The sequence below is a fragment of the Wolffia australiana genome, chromosome 12 (genome assembly GCF_029677425.1).
Source record: "Wolffia australiana isolate 7733 chromosome 12, ASM2967742v1".
In the NCBI taxonomy this organism is placed as follows: domain Eukaryota; kingdom Viridiplantae; phylum Streptophyta; class Magnoliopsida; order Alismatales; family Araceae; genus Wolffia; species Wolffia australiana.
In genome coordinates this window covers 7,648,035-7,660,597 of record NC_135846.1, presented here as the reverse complement: position 1 = coordinate 7,660,597, position 12,563 = coordinate 7,648,035, and the positions used below count along the sequence as shown (strand labels likewise).

The 12,563-nt window shown below is 42.1% G+C and overlaps 2 protein-coding genes and 1 long non-coding RNA gene across 4 annotated transcripts; 2 read left to right on the top strand and 1 right to left on the bottom strand.

Moving 5' to 3' along the window:
- The first annotated feature begins 5,371 nt into the window (after positions 1-5,371).
- LOC144710010 (LUC7 N terminus domain-containing protein) lies at positions 5,372-9,730 on the top strand. 2 transcript variants are annotated; one of them, XM_078583658.1, is made up of 7 exons: positions 5,372-5,527; positions 5,611-5,739; positions 5,833-5,872; positions 7,683-7,758; positions 7,986-8,183; positions 8,507-8,716; positions 9,284-9,730. In XM_078583658.1, the coding sequence occupies exons 1-7, from the start codon at positions 5,485-5,487 to the stop codon at positions 9,548-9,550; spliced, it is 963 nt and encodes a 320-aa protein (XP_078439784.1). In that variant the 5' UTR covers positions 5,372-5,484; the 3' UTR covers positions 9,551-9,730. The 2 variants fall into 2 exon arrangements, with proteins under 2 accessions (XP_078439784.1, XP_078439786.1); XM_078583660.1 differs by lacking the exon at positions 5,372-5,527 and adding an exon at positions 6,258-6,348 and having other exon boundaries at positions 5,642-5,739.
- LOC144710012 (uncharacterized) lies at positions 7,500-9,560 on the bottom strand. Its single transcript, XR_013583189.1, has 2 exons — positions 9,425-9,560; positions 7,500-7,781 (listed from the first exon to the last, which is right to left on the bottom strand). It is a non-coding gene; the product is annotated as an uncharacterized LOC144710012 (long non-coding RNA).
- Positions 9,731-9,804: 74 nt separating the features above from the next.
- On the top strand, positions 9,805-11,427 carry LOC144710011 (vesicle-associated protein 1-2-like). Its single transcript, XM_078583661.1, has 8 exons — positions 9,805-9,964; positions 10,115-10,185; positions 10,252-10,333; positions 10,408-10,523; positions 10,599-10,763; positions 10,857-10,898; positions 10,972-11,049; positions 11,165-11,427. The coding sequence occupies exons 1-8, from the start codon at positions 9,913-9,915 to the stop codon at positions 11,264-11,266; spliced, it is 708 nt and encodes a 235-aa protein (XP_078439787.1). The 5' UTR covers positions 9,805-9,912; the 3' UTR covers positions 11,267-11,427.
- The last annotated feature ends 1,136 nt before the right edge of the window (positions 11,428-12,563 follow it).

The following is a 12,563-nucleotide window of genomic DNA, read 5'->3' as shown; positions in this document are numbered from 1 at the left end:
TCGATGATTGTCGATCTAGGAGTGGGGGTGTCCAAGTGGAGGCTAAACAATCAACCGACCAGGTGTGATCGAGACTTGGGCTCAGAGGAGCATCGGCGGCTAGAGTGGCGCATACGGCTGAGGGGACGTAGTGGCCAACAGTGGCATCTGGCAATGAGTGTGTGATGGTGGGCGCGTTCATGCAATGGGGATTTTTTTTGGGCAGACCCTCGTGTGGCCAGACGCTCGTGTCAGCTCATGACATCGGAACGCACGAAGCTGCACGATGAGTCTGGTGCCTTGGTGTCACCTCAGTAGGGCAGCGGCAAGTCACCAAACAAAGGTCGCAGCCAGATCAGGAGGATGGTGGCCACAACTTTAGTCTGGGGAAATCCAGCTATGCGTGAAAGGACGTGGAGGGGCAGTGGCTGAGGGAGATGGCTGTCATGGACCAGTCGGGGGCTGAGGATGACTCAGGCAGCAAATGACTGCGGTGTGGCTGTAGTTCAGATTCGGTGACTTCAATAGAGGTGACACTCGCAAATGGTGGTGGGGAACAACTTAGGGTAGTTGCGGCTCAGATTGGACGGCCGCAATGATGGCAGGCATTGGCATGTGGCAATAGCGGCGTTGATCATCAACAATGGCAGTGCAGCATCAGTGGCAGCGCAGCATCGACGGTGGCGCAACATCGGCGGCGGTGGAGCATCGGCGACGCCGGCTAGGGTTGCCCAATGGAAACCCTCATTTGCGGGGGTATTTTCATGATTAACCCAAAATCAGAAAAGACTAAGAAAAATAAGATAAAATTGATTCTATTTTTTTTACTGACTCAATTTTTCATAACATGACTTCCTAAGGGTCCCTTGGGCATACCTTCCCTTATATAGGGTAGGGGTGCCCTAATGGGCCAAATTAGAGAAACATCCTAACAAGTGATGGAAATATATGTGGTCAGCAAGCCAATCACCCATTACACATCTTTTTCCAAGTTCATTAATAGAACTTATTGACTATAGTGCATGTGTGATGCTTATAATGAAGTCCATGAATACATGATTGGACTTAGTGAATTATGATGAGATCGTAATATGGAGATCACTAATCTTTAAGCATGTGTTCTAAACATTCCTATTCGAAGGATACGCGAGAAGGACATCGAAGTATATAGATAGAGTAACACTATCTAGCTTCACTCATATGATGAGTATGGCCAGTCCCGTAGCCATTAGTGTGGAGACACTAAGGATATATAGTGGGTGCTCTTTAGTGGAAAGAGTTCATTGCATTGATCCATATGAATCAATGAATGGTATTATACCAAACTATCAATCAGGTTGATTCACGTCATGATTGTCTAAGTGGTCCATAGACCTGAGACACCAATGACGTCTTGTGGACAGACATTTGTACCTTGACTATGATCTACGTGTCTCTAATCATGGGATTCCAAATAATTTCAGTTCGGGAGCATCAATAAGTTCACGAAGAAGATTGAGTGGTCAAGATGGGATCGTCCACCCTCGGTATAAGAGGTGACAAGTCAAGGAAGGTGATGCGAAGAAGTCCTTGGCCAAGGCATTGAAATATCGGAGAAGAGTTCTCCGATGATTTCCGAATGCATCAGTACTAACTCGGATGACCGATTTGGGTTTGACAGTTGACCATACCCTGAGTCATCCAAGGAGCATCAAGTGGATGGGGGATTATACATACACGGTAACCGATGATGAACAAGTTCCATGAGTGAGTTGATACAAACTCCTTTATATCTTCTAGAGCACCAAGTGTAGCTTGGCACCCCACGTGTTGGAGGCTTGACCTATCGATCGGGTTAAATCGATCTGACATTAATTAATCTATATGATGATAGAGGTAATTAATTTGTAAGGCCTATAAAGGTTATTGGGCTGCTCGAGTCATTAACTATACTGATACATTGACCTAGAGGGTCACACGCAAATGGTCTTTTTGAACGCCAAAAGATATACTTGAGTTTTGGGGTTTTTTATGAAAAGTAACCACTTAGAATAAATAGGGGAAGGCCTTGAGCAAAATTCCCCTAGGCCAGAATTTTTTAGGGGCCTTTCCGCTTCTTCTCCCCGCACGCCTCTCCAACCCTGATGCGATTGGGATGACGAAACTATGACGACGGAGAAAGAACAGGGCTTGTAAACGAGGAGGAGGAGATTCGACGTGTCAAGGATTGCGTGGATACGTCTAGAGGCTGCACACTTGAGCAACTTGACTCATCTCACTCCAAGATCCAAGAAATCATGGATGGGATCCATGCAAAGGTACTTCGTTACATGGTTTTAATGATGCCGTTCAATTCCGTTCAAGTCTTCCTCTTCAGAGTCATTTCGATTTCTTTATCCATATCAAGGCCTCTAGAACCCAACAACAAGGACATTCCTCTAATGCCACGAATTAAGCCAAAACACGGGAAAAGACGTGGGAAGCCTAAAACACGAGGGCCCTCCATAAAATCCATAAAAGAGCACACAAATAAAACGAATGCTTGGGACATGTCGTCAAACTTGATATTTGAAGCTCGGGTTCTTTGCTCAAGCTCGGGCTCCACGATGCGGCTTTTGACAAGCTCAGGCTTGGTCTCCTCAATTGTCCTCCATCATGTACTGCTCTGCCATTGGGCATGTGAGAACAATGTTAACGTGATCTTTTATCTTTTTGGTGTCATTTGTATATCCTCATTGTGCATGCTCCACCTAGTCCCCCATTACCCATTCCTACTAAAGCACTGACTTAAGTATTCCAATTTTTAGTTATTACAATTTCCTAAAATGTATATGAAGTTTTATATTAATTGTCTTATAGAATGTAAGTGCTTTATAGCTATATTAGAGTTATTTTGATTTTGTATTCACTAGTTTATTTGACTTAGATTTAATTTAATTCCTATAAATTAATAAGAAATCTTGTACATTTATAAACAAACTACATATTTATTTTTTAAATACTTGATTTTTGGGGATTTGACCTTTAAACTTTCTGCTCATAATGATTACGTTTTATGCAGACATAAAAAACCCTGAATGGTTTATTTTTTAAAAAATTGGTTTACCAAATGGCTTTCTATCTCCCTAACAAATCAGAATTTTGGGTTAAAATATTCATGCAAGGCTTCCAATTCAGGAAACAATATACATAATTTCATTACAAGCACAAAGTGAATGAGGATCGAAATTATGGGGAGAAAATATCAAAAAAAATATTTAATTTAATTAAAAATCTTTAATATTTTGATAAAATTTTAACAAAATTAATTAATGTAAGAAACACCAATCTGGTGATTCCTCTAGTGATCATGTAAATTTTCCTAAGACCTGAGATACCAAAGACAACTTGTGCATGTACGTGTATGTTTTGACTATGACTTAGAGTTAGTTTTCATCTGTCCTGATCTTCTTTTAGACAACGACATCAAGACAGATTCTATACCAGATATCAAATATGGGAAATCAGACAATTGTTTTTACCTATGTCTAAATATCATATGGTGATGTTAAATATTGGTTGCTATAGTAGTATCTGATATCAAGTATCCATCCTGAAATTGACATTCATCTTCCTCTCAAGGATTGGTCCTGATATTGGCATTTGTCCTAATCTCAATAGTTGAGCGATACTATCAAATATTATTTTTGAATAATATTTTTTTCAATTTGACACATATTAAAATAAAGGATATAAAAGTGAAAAATAGATTATTGGCTTAGCCCATACCTAAATAACATTCATTAACGATGGATTTGGCTACGGATAACTGGTCAACATCAGAATTGTCATACTTTTTTCTGAGCAAGACAATTTTACACATATAATTAAAAAATATTAATACCACTAAACCAATATCAGATTATGATACATAGATATCAATATTTGGTATGGATAATGATTTTACCTCGCCAAATATTAGAGTATGATATTTAGTGTCATCATCAGCCACCATCCTTGCTCTTCCAATATCGTGTCCATGATCTTTCACCATATTCTTTGGGGACTCCTTGTTTGGGGTGGGGGGGTTGTTTGTCTCCTGCGAAGAGTCTAAGGCATGGCATGTAAAATGTTGAGACTTTTGTGGAGTGTTATGAGTGTCCCTACGGGGAATGCTATGGCACACATGCACCAAGGCTTGGGGCTCTAGGCATGGAAGCGCCAATGCGCGTCCAAACCAATAAAGATGTTAGTGTGGGTGCTAGAAGTATGTAGAACGTCAAGGCGGGTCCCGATCATAGGGTGTTGTGGATGGACATCAGGGCATGTGGTACAACCAACCGGCGGATGCACCTAGGGCCATGGCCCACAAGCACGATAGGAGTTTGGGCATGCTTGTAGTGATGGTGCCCATAGGAGTTTTTGGGTGGGGGGGGTGGTGTTGGGAATCTCAAGGCACTTGAGCGCCACTATCTAACAGCACAAGTTGTGCTCCATCTCTGAAATTTTGTATTGGCCTTGTGCCTCATGTAATGGCTACGACCTCGATGTAATTCTGCTCATGATAATAACACGTCCCAATGTTTTGTTAAGGACCTAGCCCTACCTCTCTCCTAAACCCCCAAGAAATCGTAAGCATTCCAAAAAGTCTTGTGCTGCACAAGTGAAGGCTGTTAAAACATTCTTGTCCAAGTCTTGAGACCGGCACATGTTCAATCCATGCATTGTTCTAAACTTCGGATTTGACTGCGTGACACATGGGCCCAAAGGGTCACACACATAAGGTCTATGGACGTTGGTGGCTATACTGATGTTATAAAAACTTTTATGAAGAAGGTTCAAATGAGTATAAATAGGGGGCCACCCATTTCAAGTGCCCACGCCAATCAGCCTTGGGCCCCCATGTCTTCTCCCAGTTCCATAATTCTATCCCTGAAGTGCAACTAGATGTTGAGAATATCAACTAGATCTTTAAAGATAACTAAAGGAGTTCAAGAGAAGATTTATCGTCCCAGCAGTCGCATGGATATTTTTAGCGGCTAAACACATAAACGACTCTAAGATACTCTTCTAGAGAACTATTGGAGAGTGGAATTAGTTCCACACAGGATGATTATAATTAATTATTTCAATACCTTCTAAATCTAGAAACAGAATTGTTTTATTTAAGTTTGATTTGATTTCTATACTCTGAACTGACTCAATTTCCGAAAGTTAAGCAAGGATTTCCTCTGTTTCTACATACCATGCTCCATTGGAAAAAAATTCCTCTTCAATTAAATAAAAAAGAAAGTTTTTTAAAAATATAGGTGTTCTATAGCCGTGAAAAAATTCACAAAAAAGTAACAACATGGACGGAAAGTCATTTTCTATTTTCTAATATATTGGTAATTTGGTTTAAATGCGGTAAAATTACAAAATGGTGTTTCCGGTGGAGCTCTATCTTCGAAGTTGGAACTACCAGATCAAACGTTACTTCTTCTCCGAAAGCCCTAATCTGTGCCAAGGTTCCTCGCTGGTTCGCGATCGCTTCTACTCCTGGTCGCCATGGATGCGCAGAGAGCGCTTCTTGATGAGTTAATGGGCTCCGGTGAGATCTCAGTTCGCTCTTTCTCGTAAATCTCACGACTTGATGAGATGCGTGTTTTGATTTCGGGGTTTGATCTTTCGCAGCTCGTAATCTTACGGAAGAAGAGAAGAAGGGTTTCAAGGAGGTTTCCTGGGACGACAAAGAGGTCTGTAGGCCGTTCATGGTCCGGTTCTGTCCGCATGATCTCTTCGTGAACACGAAAAGTGATCTCGGTAGGTCTATTTACCAATTGGTTTTCCTTTCTTCCAAGAACTTCCGCTTCTTTTCCCGATTCTTGTTTGATTCTGATGCGGGTACTTTACCAGGATCCTGCCCAAAGATTCACGATCTGAAGTTGAAAGAGAGGTACTCGATTTTGTTTTGTTGTTTCTTTGTTATCTGAGCAATAATTCATCCATTTCTTAAACATTTTCTTCTGAGCGTACCCTGCATTTTCGTTTTTGATCCTTGAAAACCGTTCGATTAGGGCTGAAAATACAGTCGTTTAGGACAAAATCTTGGTACGATTTTGTCGCTTTGGCTTGTGCATTTGATGAAGTGATACGATTATTATTGTATTCATCCTTTTTTTTTCCTCATTTTGGGGAAAAACGAGTTTATATTGAATAGACTTTGGCCTGGACTGTTGATGAGGTTAGAGTAAGACTGTCAGTTCCGAGCTTTCCTCCTTTTTCATAATCAGTTTCAGGTAGTTATATTCTGAACCCATTTGTTTTATTTGCCTTATTAGGTGAAAATTTTAACTGGATTACTGGAATTCTTTGCTATATTATGACTTTCAAAGTTCTTCTGGCTGGTGTTATGCAATCCCCTTCCTTGAGGTAACTAAATTAAAACTCTCATCAGACATAAGATTTAACCATGGGAGGGTGACGACTACTTTAATTACCATATCTACTAAACGGAAAATTTATTGAAGTTAATAATTTGACTTTGGGTGTGACTTCTTGGATACCTTGCTTGGATCCATCAAATTAATGAGAAGATATATCCTTCTAAATGGAGGAAGAACGCACTATTTTTTTGCACGGATGTAAAGGTATTCGATGAAAGTCATCCCGAACATTGTAAGGGAAATGATGTAGGGTTTTATTTCTCGAATAATAAGCTGTCATGCGTTGGGCAATGCCTATTATTATGATTTTCTTTTCAATTTTTGGGCAATCTCTATTATTATGATTTTTTTTTTCAAATTTGTGGGATAACCCAGTTATTTTCTCTATATCTTGGTTTTTCTTTCCTTTCATATCTATTTATTTGATAGCGACTATGCGTTATGATGTCTTGGGTAAACGTTATGATTGTGTCCAAAGTCTATGGTGTAGATTACTTGGAGAATTCGGGCAGGTAAAGAAAGAGCTCTCTTATGAAATAATTGAGGCTCAAAACTCCCTTCAAAACTCTCTCGTAAAAATAAGATTTAATGGAATAAGCAATGGTTATTCCATTCACACCTCCAGATTTTATATTTCTTCAGAAGATTTACGTAAGTTGATGTGTAATATGCTGCACTGGCCGGTTATGAAGATGGGCTTGTTAATTTCACCCTTCTCTGAATGCATGGGAAAGAAATATTTCCTGGAGCAGGGCATTTAGAATGTAAACGTTTTTTTATATTCGTTGCCAGATTTTTTCGTTTCCTCTGACTCAATATATTAATACCGGTCCGATCTCATGTTCATGCTGTTTTGACTACTTTCTGGTTTGCTTAATGTTTCATATTCTTTTTTTTCATAGATCTTCTTTTCCTTTGCAGATAAATGGATAGCGTTGATGTTTCCTGTGTTAATATTGTATCTAATCTTCTGGGTTCCTTCCTCGAATGAGCTCCAAAATTTCTGAAAAATAGGCAAATTTGTGATAAATCGTAAAAATACCCCAATCTTCACTTAAAATTTTCAAGGAAATATGGTCCATTTAAAATTTTGGTATTTATGGTTTATCTCATGATTAGTTAAGAATGTGTGTGCTATTCATGGTTCTGGCTTCTTCTTAACCACAGTGTTGCAATCGTTGCCGGTGACACTTTCCTTGTATGGTCTAAAGCGAACATTTTATTTTAATGTCTTGTTCATAATTCGTTCATAGAGAATGATCCAGATTGGAATCATCTCCTCCCAAGGACTATTTTGATGTTGTTCTTGCGTGGTTCCAGCTTTGAAAAGTCACCCAGGCATGATGAATACGTACCCAAATTTGAGGCGGAGCTTGCTCACTACTGCGAAAGGCTGGTGAGCTTCCTTTTTCCATTCTTCTGAAAAAAATGAAATTCATCATTAATTTGATAACACGATTATAATACTAAGTCATATTATCAATCTCACCTTCGGTACACGTCCTCATTAAATCCTAAAATAATTAACGATCCAAGACTCAAGATATATTAATTTTTGGAAGAAAGAGAGGACTCAAGATATTTTGGTTTGGGGTGGTAAAAGAATCCGAATTTCCATTGCAGGTAACAGATCTGGACAGGAAGATCAAGCGCGGGCGGGACCGGCTGGCGCAGGAGGTCACCCTCCCGCCGACGCCCATCCCCGCCGAGAAGGCGGAACAGCTGGCCGTCATCGAGGAGAAGATAAAGAAGCTTCTCGAGCAAGCCGAGAGCCTCGGCGAAGACGGCAAGATCGACGAAGCCGAAGCCCTCATGCGGAAGGTTGAAGCTGTTTGAATTCTGCTGCCTCAGGGTTCAGCACGTCAACCGTCACGTCATCGTCATCAGATCTCGCTGATGTTGATGAATTTTGGATGATGATGGTCATGGACGCAGTACCGTCATCGTCATCTGGAGGCATCCAGCTGTCAATTTAACTCAATTTGAGTTCAAAATTATCTGCCTAACATCAACGTGTGACCGTTACGATGACGGTCGTTGACGCTGTCGTCTACCAAACGTCAACCACTCGTCATCGGCATGAGGGCTTGCGTAGTTCTTTCTTGTTTTCGCCTTTGTGAGTTCTTTGTTCGTCTTCTGTTCAGGTGGATGCGTTGAATGCTGAGAAATCAACGCTGGCGCAGTCGCCGGCGGAGAAGATGCTGATGCTGAGCCAGGAGAAGAAGATGGCCATCTGCGAGATATGCGGATCGTTCTTGGTGGCCAATGACGCCATGGAGAGGACTCAGGCTCACGTTACCGGGAAGCAGCACATCGGCTACGGCATGGTCCGGGATTTCATCGCCGAGCACAAGGTCAGTCTTTGGTTCTTGCTCCGATCTGACTGAATCTCCGGCAAGTTCTTCGAGATTCTTGCTCAGATTTGACGTAATCTGCGTTGAAATCCTCCGAGTTCTTGTCAGATTTGCCAGAATCTGCGGTGGAATACACTGAATTCTCGCTCTGATATGACAGAGTCGCTGGTGAATTTCCCCCCTTGATTCTTGATCAGATCTGACTGTTTAATTTCCAGCCGAATACTTTCTCTGATCTGACGGAATAATTTCCAGCCGAATACTCTCCCCCGATCTGACGGTATAATTTCCCGTCGGATTCTTCATCAGATCTGGCGGAATAGTTTCCCTCCGTATTCTTGCTCAGATCTGAGAGAATCTGCCCGATTCTACATCATATCAGACGGAGATAATTTCCCGCCGAATTCATGCTCATCTCCAATGGATAATTTCCCGCGGAATTCATTCTCTGATTGACTGAATCTGCGTCGAATTCCTCCCAATTATCGCCAAAATTCATCGAATTCTAGCTCGAATCTGACCAAATTCCCCGGCTAACCTGTGTCTATTCTGAAACGGAACATTCAGGCGGCGAAGGACAAGGCAAGAGAGAAGGAAAGGCAAGTCAAGGAGCGAGAAGCGGAGGAGCGGAGGAAGCCGAGGGAGGAGACTGAGAGCAGGGGGAGGAGGGATCGCCATCGCGACAGAGACCAAGAGAGAGACAGGCACCTTCCTAGAGAGAGAAACCGCGGCCGTCTCTGGGATCCTCCGAGATCGAGAGCCCGCCCTCGCAGCAGATCTCCTTCTCCCCCCCGCCGCGGCCATCGCCGGAGAACCTCCCGAAGCCCGCCGTGATATAGAAAAAGAAAACGAGGTAGTCGCTATTTATAAGAAAGAAAAATCCCCATTTTTCCTATTTAGTCATAGGCTTTTCCAAGAGTTTAGCATCCGGACTCCATTGTAAAATTCTCAGTCATGTCCTTTTCGCGGACAGATGTCGAATACTTAAAGTTATGCGAGGGAATTTTGTAGTTAGTCCTCGGGGAGGGCATATTTCGAATTCTGAAGTTTAGAGGGGGATTTTTTGGGTTTTAGCTCTTCTTTTTTGAATCGCGGGTGATCAGGGCGTCTCTGTCGATTTCTCCTTTGACGAGGGGGAGCTATAAAACGCCCGGCCACCGTGCCTGCGATAGGCTGGATCTCGGAGATCGTTCGAGATGAGCACGGGCGAGCTTCTAGGCGTCGATCCTTCGGAGCTTCGGTTTCCTTGTAAGATTTCTCCTCGCCTCTTCGCGATCCTTGATTTCGGCGATTTTCTGTGGATCTGATTCGGTTTCCTTGTAAAATTTCTCCTCGCCTCTTCGCGATCCTCGATTTTGTCGATTTTCGTTGGATCTCATTCGGTTTTTCTGCGATCAGTCGAGTTGAAGAAGCAGATCTCGTGCTCTCTCCAGCTTTCCAACAAGACGGACGAGAATGTCGCGTACAAGGTGATCTTAATCATCTTCCTTCTCCGTCTCCTTCGCGGTTTGCGCTGAAACCCTAGGTTTTGCCAGATCAAGACGACGAATCCGAAGAAGTACTGCGTGCGGCCGAACGCCGGCGTGATCCGACCTCGCTCCACCTGCGACGTCATCGGTGCTTCCTCCGCCGATCTGCTGCGGTCAGCCATTGTTCCCCGCTTAACCGCGTCTTCCTTGGTCTTTTCTCAGTGATGATGCAGTCTCAGAAGGAAGCGCCGATCGACATGCAGTGCAAGGACAAGTTCCTCGTCCAGGGCGTGGTTGCGAGCTCGGCGACCTCTTTGAAGGACGTGACGCCGGAGCTGGTAAATCCCTCTTCCGTCGTTTCTGAAAATTTGGGAGGAGAGCTTGATTGATTGAAATTGGGAGATTGAGCGTAGTTCTCGAAGGAAGCCGGGAATAACGTGGAGGAGTTCAAATTGAGAGTGGTCTATGTGTCGCCGCCGCGACCGCCATCGCCGGTTCGAGAGGGCTCTGAAGAGGATTCCTCCCCCAGGCCCTCGCTCTCAGAGAACGGGACTCTGAGCTCCTCTGAAAGAGCTGCGGTGAGCAAGATCCTTTCTTCTTCCGTTTCTCTTTTTTTTTTTTTCTTTTGAGAAATTTTGGGGCGAAATTATCATCTCTTGTAATCGTCACAGGCTGCCAGGGGTCCCTCCATTCCCCCAGAAAAATCAACGGAGGTAAATTCTTGCGTTTAGTGAAATCACTGCTAAACTTGAATAAGAGTAATTTGATTTTCTTTTCACTTTACAGTCTCTGTCTCTTATCTCTAAGCTGACGGAAGAGAAGAACTCCGTCGTCGTTCAGAATAATCAGCTTCGGCAAGAACTGGTGAGGGTTCTTACTGTGTGATTATGTTCTTTTGCTGAGGATTCTGGTGAAGCTTGAGATTTGATTCTTGGCCGGTTTTTTTTTTTTGAAAATTTTGATTCTTGGCGGGTTGCAGGAGATGTTGAGGAGGAAGAGCAAGGGTGGAGGATTCTCGCCCTTGTTCGTGGCCCTGGTGGCGCTTCTGGGGGTCATCTTGGGGTACCTCTTTGGCAAGTGAGGTAATCGTTTATCGTCTAATCCTAGTCCAGCGGTGCATTGCCTCTAATGTTTCCGTTATTCGTCGTCTTTTTTGAGATTGCATAATGTCTCTGTTTATCTCTTGCTTCGCGCGTAACACTGCGAAAAAGCTTTTGGATCAACGATGTTGGTTTATTTTCATATTTGTCTGTCGTAAGGAATCACAAACAGCATTTAAAGAAAAGGAAACTAATGCATAGCTGGATCCCATTAAAATGCAAGCTCACAAATCATTTTGCCATTGCATGTTTCAATTCCATCGCCCGGTTATTGTTTGATAAGTTCTTCTTTCAAAAAAAAAAATTGTTTGATAAGTTCTTAATTTGGGGTAGAATCCTAACCCTCCTATTGAGTGCTGCATGTTTAAAATTAGAAACGATTGTTAAATTTTAAAGTTCTTAAGTTCGTAAATTTGACAAGTTTTTTCATTTGCTTCACGGCATGTTTATCTTTTAATGGGGCAACCTCTCTTTAGGAGAGCAGCCAAAAAAAGAGAATTGTGCCTCATTTTCCATTTCTCGTTTTCCTATCCACGTCTCCATACTCTGCTTGTTTGGATGGAATTGAATCTCTTCTTTCATTGAATATCAAGATTTCATTGCAATCATTACATCGGTTGTTATCAACTGATGTGCATCAGAAAACATCAGTTGGCTCGAGAGATCTGCCAGATAGACTTTAAATATGCGCGGACAGAAGAAAAGAAGAGCCTACATACTTATATGAAAGACCTGGAAAACTTAATCCTAAGTCGGAATAACTGACGGATCAAAATATAAGTACAGAAAGCATTTGCTATCACTGCCGATGATCACCGTAACTCTGTTCATTATTAAACTCTATCTGATCCTAGCTTTGGTTTAACGTCAGGGATGACGATGACTAGTTGATGATGATGATGATGATGATGACAACTCACCAATGTCGTCGTCATTCATCTGGATCGTTCGATGATGAACACATCATCGACTTGCCATCACCTCATCATCATCTCATCTGTTTTCTTGGGCCAGATGATGACAAAATAGTCTAAACTTATTGCAAGTTATGTTCAAATTCCAACTCTCAATGCTTTATTTACCCAAAGGGACATATCTTTTGCTTTATTCCTGTTAATTTGACTGCTAATTTAGATGAAATCTATTTCACAATGATTCACATGCTGTAGTATGTTTCTGACGGAGTTCTTCTCTTTGTTTGCAACATGATCCTTGCATTTTGTTTGAATTATTTCATACTTCTATTATCAGATATCCATACTACCCAGACTCCTTGAT